We start from the raw sequence: 10151 nt of genomic DNA on the forward strand, positions 1-10151 counted from the left end.
TCGTTTGGCGCTGAAACCAAGGGAGAGAGTGGTGGCGACGGACACGGAATGGATGGGACAGATCCCTAGGTTTTAGGGTTGCCCACTATTTATATAGCAAAGAGATTTAGGGTAGAGGCTAACACGTCCCTACGATCGCAATCGGACGAACCGGATAAATAGGTTAGGGGGCCCAATTAACAAAACGGATGTTTTGTAGATGTTTGGGGATGATCCGGGCACAACGGTGGCGACAGTCCGGGTCGGGTTTGGGACAACTTTCGGACGCACGCGAGGGGGGGCTGCGGGCTGACGAGAGAGGTTAGGTTGGACGTGGCGGTAGGTAGTGAGCTGTGTAGACGGTCTCGAGCTGAGAGAAGAGAAGAGAGGGAGGCCCGGCGACTGTTTTCAGAGACCGAAAACGTTCGACATGTGCCCGGCTATAATGCCGCTATAGTTTAACGGTTGGGCTATCAGACGAACTCCGAATGCGAAGAAACTTGACAGGCGGTCTATCTACACTATAATAAGACCACACGCCAACTTTCAACCCATTCCGAGAATATTTTCCGGCCACTTATAAAATACTATTTCGGACATGCCGCCGGCGCGTGTAAGTGTGGTTGGGCTCAGAATGGACAACGGACGGAACTGGGGGAACCCGGACGGATGCAAGTTTTAAAAACATGATGATGCAATGTGGATGATGACATGACAAGATGCAACACGCATGCAAATGACAAGGCAAAACAGCGAATAACTGGAGGACACCTGGCACATCGGTCTCGGAGCATCACACGGCATTCCCAACCTCCTCCTTCGCAAACCACCACGGCGGCAACCACCAGGCTCCTCCTGCCTGCCCTAGGCCATCAGCGAGCCGCACCCCTAGCACTTTGCGTCGCCATCGAACCTAGTGCGGGGCCATGGAGGTCGCGGACTTCAAGTGCGTGCACAGAGGGAGGCGGCTAGCTAAACTGACTACACGAGCACCTCGCAGCAGGAGGAGGAGCCAAAAGATAGCGTCTAGCTCACTTCTATCGACACCGAGATTTGGAACAAACTGGGTGCTCCGAGTGGTGGGGCTCAGGTGGTGGCAAACGCAGGACACGGCGGTCAGTGTTCCTCCGCTAGCCCGTGCGCTGGTTGGTGCTTTCGACGAGTATGGTTCTAACTTGGCGCTGCAGATTCCGGAGCTGATCTCTGATCCTATGTTGGTGGAGTCACCAAGGGCCCAGGAGGGGGGAGCTCTCTTCCCTTCCTCCCCAATGGCAATTGGTGCTGACTCTGGATGCGTCCTGAACGAAGGGTTTGCCCTGATTCCTGCTTCCAGCCGTCGCGGCTCGAGTGGGTCGGGCAGGCTGCCCAAGAACACGGCTGGGTGAAAGCCGGCGGCCAAGGAGGCGGCTCCCGGAGTCCGCGTCGGAACTGCGTGGTGAGCTGGGTGCGGCTCTGGTGGCGCCGGGACTGGAGCCAAGGCCAAGAGATCCAAGGCGACCCCGGTGGCGCCGCGGGCGCCCAAGCGCTCGGGCCAAGGCCAAGCTGGGTGACATGTCATCCATGGAAAGCACCAAGCTCCGCCTCGCCGATAAGAACCTGGAGACCTCAGATGTAGACACCGTTGGGGAAGCAACGCGATGATGAGAAGATGCAGGAGACCATGGAGAAGATCAGAAGTACCTTAACGATCGCGCGTCATCCTCCGTAGATGGTCTCACCTTTTGGAGTATTGGCCGTAGAGGGGAGTAGGACCAGGGCTGAGTTTATGATATATGGTGTACCCTACTACCTTGATGCCTCTCGTGTCTGCTGTTGCGTTACTTCTTCGGTTTGTAAGACTCTGAACTTTGTGGATGTAGCCTTGGTGACTTTACTAATTTAAAGCCGGACGCTTTTAGTGTCTTCGTTCAAAAAAAACACCTCGCCAAAACCGATTCCCCGTAAATCGAATTCACACGTGTTTTGATGTAAGAAATTTTGCACATGTTTTCTTTTTTTTTTCTTCTGATTTGGGTAGATCTTGGCGCCTAGCAGACTTCTTGATCTAATCGTATCCTGACTACGACTGTAGTCTGATCAGATCTAAGTTTCTGTGGCATCCACATCAGCGCAACAGCTGGTACAACACGTCACAGAGCTTCATCTTTCCTTTATGTATGGCACTACTGATTGGATGGAATGGTTCGAACCATGGAGTTGCACATATATGGAGTTGTTGGTTGGTTGATTTCAAGCTTATATGAAATACGATCTACTTTGGTATCAGCTGCAAAATGCAATGTTCATGGTGATGATATGTATACCTCTTTCTCGTTGGTTCAATTATTTTTGTTTCAATAACAAGCCACCTCACCGAAACAAGCTACAGCCACTGCCACTTCAAATGACGTTGTCCGTAATTTAAGAAAGAGCATGTGGATTGTTGTATCTGATTAGAAAAACATACAAGTTCAAGGTATGCTAATTGAGATCTGTAATACATACATTTACTTCAATGGTATACATGAACACATCCGTTTAACTACAAAGCCACATGAACACATCCATCTGTAATGTTTTATTAATGAAAATACAACGAGAGATCTATTACAAAGAGTTCAGAAACAGAATCAGATTGGCAGTCCTCGTCGCTTCCTCGCTGGCAAGGCACCACCTTCATGTACATCCTGAGCACGACTTGTAACACAATGAAGATATGATCTATGAGGGGGTATCCTTGATTTCCAGGCAATTAGAGTGAAGTCTCCTTCCGGTCTAACACTAGGATCTGCCAGAAGGTCCCCCAGTGTCACACTTGGTGAATCCTCCTTGAGTGTGTAAGGTAGCAAGCTAAGCGGATGCAAAGCAAGGTTCGTTATGTCCACTGGACGGCCTTGTTCTATAAGCTTGTTTGGATGCAAACCATAGCTTGACAGGTTTCTTTTAACCATTTTCATCCCTTTATCCAATATGCAACGCCAAAACTGAGCATGATGATTCCTTCTCAATGCATCTGCGAACACATTTATTTCAACAAGTGAACCTCGGACACTATGCAACTCCCTGGTAAACTCGTCTGCTATTTGTACTAGCTGTGGATGTTCGGCAGGGTCTACACTCCCGAATGCCAGTGTCTTGAAGAGGTACCTCAACTCGTCATAAGATAGAACACTTAGGAAAATAGGTTGCACTGATCCAAACCTGGCTAATCTTTTGAGTTTACTTATGATGATGATTTTGCTTCCTCTGCTCATTCTTATGAGAAATGAGTGAAATTTTTCCCAGTCATCGTCAACTACATCAGAAGCAAACTCAATAACGACCAGCATCATCCCAAACATGGTCCTTCCATGGTCAAGTATCGGCAATAGGTTGTCTCCGTTCAAGTGCAAAATAGAGGAGAAGCGTGAGCGAACCTGTTCGTCGCCACAAACATGAGCAACCAATGTCTTCTTCCCAACTCCACCACCACCTATGATCGGAAGAACTGCCGGTGCATGATCACCAGGAGAGTCGTTGTGCTCCAACAAGAATCTCAAGAGCTTTTGCTTTTCAGCATGTCGGCTGAAGATGAAGTTGTTGGTGTAAAGATAAATATCATATGGCCTACGAGACATGCGCTCGCATCCACCCAAGAGCACAACAAATTCCACCATATTAGCAACTGCAATTTCTAAGCTTTCCAAGGCACCTTCTGACTCGAGGCGCATGGCCTTGTCATCATTCTCAGTTTTTGTTCGAGAACGCTTGGAAGGAATGGATAAATGCAAGCTGCTGCTAGATGAGTCGGCACTATCTTGGAGTGTTTGGTACCTCAAGGTGTCCAGCGTGCGGTGTCCTCTGTACATGGCATCTGAGAGCATCTTGAGCTGCAATATCATCCCAGAGTTGGTTATGTACCGCCCATCCGCTTCCTCGACGACGATGCTGACTCTCATCAGGAGGTGCTGCAATCTGTCCACCATCTTCTCTGATTGTGCATGGCTCAAGGAGTGGTACTTGTTCATCAGGAAGGAGATGAAACGACTCACCAATTCACCTGTAACTGCAGATATGGAAGCCTCCATGACAGCAACCACACAGTCGATGAGGGAAGCTGCTGCTGGTTGGTCTCTATTGAGTCTGGACAAATTGACTAGACTCTGCCAAGTTTCACAGAGATACTTTGCAAAGTCTCCAAGCTATTGACTTGCACGATTTAAAGGGTGGGTGACGGACGGCTGCTAACATTGTATACTTATAAACTACCTGTAGTTGTACGGTATATTGGCATAATGGCCCATGGAATACAGAAGTTGCAGTCCTAACCTAAACATGAGAACGACAAGCCAACTGTCCGAGCAACATGAAAACAGTGACTTGTATTTTCAATATCTTCATCAGTAGTACTAGGTAGGTTCGAATTAATATTGTTCCATGACAAACATGTACGCTGTAATTATCCTTGCATTTGTCTTCCATTGGACTCGTTTTATATTTCACACAGCATCTGGTATTTGTGCACTCTGCAGTACCAAAGTTTACAACAACAACAAAGCCTTTAGTCCCAAATAAGTTGGGGTAGGCTAGAGATGAAATCCATAAGATCTCACGACCAACTCATGACTCTGGCACATGGATAGAAAACTTTCACGCACCCTTGTCCATAGCTAGTTCTTTGGTGATACTCCAATCATTCAGGTATCTCTTGACAGACTCCTCTCATGTCAAATTCGGTCTACCCTGACCTCTCTTGACATTCTCCGCACGCTTTAACCATCCGCTATACACTGGAGCTTCTAGAGGACTGCGTTGAATATGCCCAAACCTCTGCAGTACCAAAGTTTGACGGTGGAAATTATTTGAGGTTTTTCAAATGAACAAAATTCATTGGCATGATAACGCTATGCACCCTTTTACCTTACTCAGTGATGATGAGAATCACAACTCCATACTTTAGTAGTGCAATAATATTGTTTCAGAGGACACCGTGGGTCAAAATCTCGCAAACAAAGCAGCTGGTCAGGTGAGAGGAGGAGGTGGCGACGGAGGTGTTGCGACCTACTTTCTTCGATCCAAAATAAGTGTCGTGGTTTTATTTCGTGTACAATTCATCATGGCTGTGTTGTCCTTATTATCATCATCTTTGGTCGTCCTTTCTAGCAAAAGACAGGTCAAGCAGAGAGTGGAGAAAAATGTAGCAGCTATGTGCTAATTTCTTTACGTAATCTGGTCTGGATTAGCTCTGGCGCAATCCGAATGCGGGTTATCAAGTTATCTATTGCCTTGTGTGTAGGTGCTTTGTTATCAGGGAAGTCATGTTTCAAGTTTTAGGCAGTGGGGTGCTTCTTTTGCCCTTTTCGTGAGAGAAGTTTGAATCCTTGTGCACAACTAAATCCGTTAGACCTCATGCTATATTTATGGGAAAATATCTGGTGCTCCGGGAGCACCTAAGCTTAGGTGCTCCCGTGCGACCTCAGGCGTTGGATCTCAAATCTAACAGTTCCTGTGAGATGATGGACATTTTTGCGAAAAAGCCCTCATAGAATCTGAAAAACGCGCACAAGTACAACAACTACAGCAGCTTCTCATACGCCATTGGATCTGACATCCGATGGCCCAAAAGCCCGTATCATGGGAGCACCTAAGCTCCCGTATTACAGAATACATTTATTCTTAGATTGAGGAATCAAATTTGAATTTTCGATAAATCTACTCTAACTTTCTTTTTTGAGATGGGTAAATCTACTCTAACTTGACATCCTAGACACCGGTAGAGACAACAGCACTAGAACTGATAGGACTAAACAACAGAACTAATTACTAGCTAGTTTTTGTAAGAAATCAGCAGGCTAGAGTTGTACCTCTCGGATATATACTAGACTGGCGTAGTGGCTCACATGCAATACCTCATTAAGAAACTGATCAACTTGCTAGGTTAGACCAGGATATTATATGCAACAAATGGTTGGTTCTATAAAGATCCAATATTTTGGTGGCTTCTAAATTATACTAGTAGTGTCCGGTACATAAATTATAGTAGCCTCCGGAGTTGGTAGCTTAATTTGTCGCCGTCTTAACTAAACTTCGACGAACGATATCATGTCGTCAGCTCTGGTGCCGTCCTCGGATGATCTGGATTGGTTGAAATTTGTTAATTGATGGATTACTACCAATGAGTGAAGGTTTGGTGCATGAGTGAGCAGGTACTCCGTACTCCGTACACTAGGATGAGGGGGTATGATGTCGACGTGATCCTATGTTTATGACCTAACACAGAAACCTAATAAAAAAGAAGAAGTTAATTAGGGCCACCTGTACAAGTGAATGGCGTGCATGAACCGTGCTTAACTATGGTCCACCAAGCAGAAAGGCAAGGCCACATACATTGTCATTTATCTGTCTTAAAAATATAAGGCTCCCCCCCTCCCCCCCCCCCCCCCCTCCACCTCCGTGCATGCGGCGGCTGGCCTGGTTCGGGCGGCGGCACGATGCGGTCTATGTTGCGGTGGCGCGTCATCTGGCTTTGGATCGGCGGCATTCGAGGGCCTGGTGGACTGCTCGGCAGCACCTCCGGTCAGATCTGTTCTGGCCGGTGCAGCTGGTGGTGGTGGCCATCTTCTCCATCGGTGGTGGCCGGCCAGAGGCTGGATGGTCAGATCTCGAGATCCGTCATCTAGTCTTGGCTGCGAATTGGGGAGACATAGTTGTCGGTGAAAACCGAGCTGACGGCAAGCGATGGCGGCATTCTGCACCATTACCTTGATGAAGGCATGGTCGTGTAACTACTGTCGACTCACTCATGCTGCTCTGGGGGAAACCCTATGATCTTGTGTTCCAGATCGGACGATGGTGGCACTATGCTGTCGTTTCTTTCTTGGGAGCATCGTTTGAGGAGCAGCGCTGGAAGACAGAGGCAAGAGGCGGAGTGGCTTCGTCTTGAACGAAGCTTCAATGTAGATGTCAAGTCATGCCTGGCCGACAGGTGCTACGCTGTGTCATGCCTGGTCGGCAGGTGCTACGCACGATAGATCTTCCAGAGTCTCCGCATTGGGATGGACGAGCGCATGGCGGTGGAGTCGTTGGACGTCGTGGTGGCATCGACGGATGGCTGGACTGGCAAGGATGATGCAGATCTCTCTCTTGAAGATGGGACAGTGGTTCGATGATGATGGCGGCTTTTAAAATGTGTCCATGTGGTGTACGCTTTAGGTCTGCTGCACCGGTTGTTGGTTCCGGTATGTTGTGTGGATGGATCGGTGACAACATCGGTTATAGATATGGGGAGTGAGAGCACTCGACGTTATCAAGTTTATAGGTGTGAGTGGTGGCTTCGGATGGGTTGATGTATGTTCTTATAAGACCTTCATGGAATAATTAAGTCTTGTCAGTCGTGGAATAATTAATAAAGATGACTGCATGCATCCATTGATATAGTGGCGGAGTTTAACCTTCTTTTAAAATTTTTTCTTCGTTGCCATTCATTGATTAAGAAGAAGATGGTTACCGATGTCGAGCTCCCCAGACAGAGATTGTACGGGAGCTGACGGGGAAGATAAGAGCGGCAAGACGAGGCCAACAACGAGGTTGTCTACTGCGAACCAACCTGTGGTTGGATGGTTAGAGGGACAGTGGTATCCCCAGCTCACTAGGGTTCAAGTCCTGATGCTCGCATTATTCCTGGATTTATTTCAGGATTTTCGGCGATGCGTTTTCAGTGGGAGGAGACGTTCCCGTCAACGACGAGACGCCTACAATGACTTGTAAATCTTAAGATGATATGCTGGCTCAGTCTCTTGGGGATGCTCATACGGGTAAGGTGTATGTGTGCGTACATAGGGATGAGTGTATGCATGTATGTATGAGCGCTTGCGTCTGTATTGTGTTAAAAAAAAGAAGTTGCCTACTATTGTTCTTGGCCCGTTGCCATCTCTTCCGTGGAGGCGTGGAGGCGAGGTCGCGATGGGGATGATAAGCAGGAAACGGGTACATGAAGGTCTGACGGATGAAGCTAGCAAACAAAGAATTTTCTTAGCGTGTTTTACTTTTTTTTATCCAAGAACAATTTGTATAAGCTTATTTCTACCTAAATTATTAGTAATAAAGCCGGTTTTCTATGAAAACTTTCTAAAACTCTTTTGCTAAAATCACTTAATGTAGAGCTGTGAAAACGAAAATGAAAGTAAACAGTGAACCAAAACTGTATCAGGTCACTTGTCCGCCTGGATCCTGACCGTCCATTCCATCCTTGCTGATACAGCTGCACCGTGGCTTAACTGACGAAGTGTTGGGTTTCGACAGTACTAGCGAGTTCAGTCAGAGTCCTGACAATCCTCTCCCCCGATTAGCCTGCGTGCGCACATCCCCGAATCCATCTCGATTTCGGTCGCATCTGGTTGATTGCGCATCTAGCGCCGCTGAACTCCCCGTCCTAAACCCCCCGATCGACGCCAATACGGAGACTTGAAGCACGACGTCCGAGTCCATCCAGATCTCGGGTCCGTCTGCTTACAGATTCAACCTCTGTATGGATCAGCCGATGGCAGAAGCGGCGTAAGGAAGATCAGCAATCTTCTCCGGTGATCTATATTCACGGCCAATCTCGGGCTTGTGTCCCGAGGGTGCGAGCCGTCTTCCGAGGAAGCCGGATCTTGGAATCAGCGGTGAATCGCCTGCTGAGATATCAAAATCTCGAGCCATATCAGATGGGGATCACGCTCTCGGCGTTGCGACGCCGTCTTCAACAGGCACGCGATCTGCTGTTTCAGATTCCATGGAGCAAGACGCCGCCGGCCACCTTGCCGAGCGACGTCATCTTCGACATCCTCTCTAGGGTCCCGGCCAAGTCCATGTGCCGGTTCCGATGCGTGTCGAGGGAGTGCCGTGACCGCATATCCGACCCCGTCTTCATTACCACCGCGCAGAAGGGCCGCCTGCCCGAGCCGCTCCTCGTCGTCGGCTCCGACCATGACATATCATTACGGCTGGTTGATATGGACGGCAGCGTTGTCAGGGTGATCGGTGGCATGAACAGGCGTTGGATACCGGTGTCCACGAGTCCCGATGGCTTCGTGTGTGTCACAAGTCACAACCGGCTTTTCCCAGCACGACAACCTCGCCGGGGTGATCGACCTCGGCACCATGAAGATGCCCGTCACCCACCTGAAAAGCGACAGAGCCTGGGGCTACGGCCGCGCCGTCCCGTCCGGCGCTTACAAGATGGTGCGTCTCGGGTTCCACCACTGCGAGGTCTTCACGGTAGGAGATGATGATGACGGGTGGAGGCGGAGGAAATGTCCCCCATTCCGTTTCGACGGCTCCAGTCATGACAACTACACTGCAGCGGTCAACGGCATGCTCCATTTCTTGCCGGTGGCGCTACCTGACGAGGAGAGCAGCCTGCTCTGCTTTGACCTCGAGAGCGAGGAGTGGAAGTGCGGGATCAAAGGCCCACCCAAGGTGAAACTTGGACGGCTGAATATCAGATTAGGCGAGCTCAATGGTTCCTTGTGCATGGTTGAGCCCGAGGTTCGTCACTCTGGATATACAAACATATGGCTCCTAAAAGATCATCATAAGAGTAAGTGGGTCAAGGCATACACAATACCCTTCATCCGAAATAGACCGTCGTCAGATGATGCCTTTAAGGATTTTATTAGATGATGGTTCCAAGCTGCTCTTCTACAACAGGGAGAAAGGCGAACCACCTGAACTACATATCTATGACCGCCGTCATGGGACATCCAGAAATGTAACGGAAGAACTACCCGGTCATGACCATATCTCCGGTATCGGATTTGGCAGTTTGCATCTAGAGGGTTTTCTTTCGGCCGAGTTCCAGTGCCCTGTATCATCTTCCTATTTTAGCTGAAAGTCTTTCCTTAGAGCATTAGATATGTCAAACAAACATCCTGCATCTTTTCCATGTAAATATACAATGGAGATTCATCCCTTTATTGTCCATTGTTGTTGTCATATGCCCACCCAGGCAACCGTGCTAGCTAGGTACGGATTGAGGCTTGAGCTAGTCACACTGTGATAATTTAATTCATTCGATTATATACCACTTTGACATGTTTAATCTTTCTTATGGTATTATCTACACAAAAGGACTTTAAAATCAAGTTCTAACCAGCATAAAAGATAGGGTAAGTTCCAGCTTTTACCCCTAAGTTTGACATTTTTGACACTCTAAAAGATATGTCAATCCCAGC

The 10151-nt window shown here is 48.3% G+C and overlaps 1 protein-coding gene and 1 pseudogene across 1 annotated transcript; one reads left to right on the forward strand and one right to left on the reverse strand.

Moving 5' to 3' along the window:
- Positions 1-2588: 2588 nt before the first annotated feature.
- Positions 2589-4025, reverse strand: LOC125520396 (putative disease resistance RPP13-like protein 1). The gene has a single exon (XM_048685317.2). The coding sequence runs from the start codon at positions 4023-4025 to the stop codon at positions 2589-2591; it is 1437 nt and encodes a 478-aa protein (XP_048541274.2).
- Positions 4026-8642: 4617 nt separating this feature from the next.
- LOC147961488 (F-box protein At1g31080-like) lies at positions 8643-9808 on the forward strand (annotated as a pseudogene).
- The last annotated feature ends 343 nt before the right edge of the window (positions 9809-10151 follow it).

This window comes from Triticum urartu, chromosome 7A (genome assembly GCF_056163025.1).
Source record: "Triticum urartu cultivar PI428250 chromosome 7A, HENAU_Tu73, whole genome shotgun sequence".
NCBI lineage: Eukaryota > Viridiplantae > Streptophyta > Magnoliopsida > Poales > Poaceae > Triticum > Triticum urartu.

Bases quoted from the DNA above. Each gene is read 5' to 3' on its own strand.
- LOC125520396 (XM_048685317.2), bottom strand. From the start codon at position 4,025: ATGGAGGCTTCCATATCTGCAGTTACAGGTGAATTGGTGAGTCGTTTC.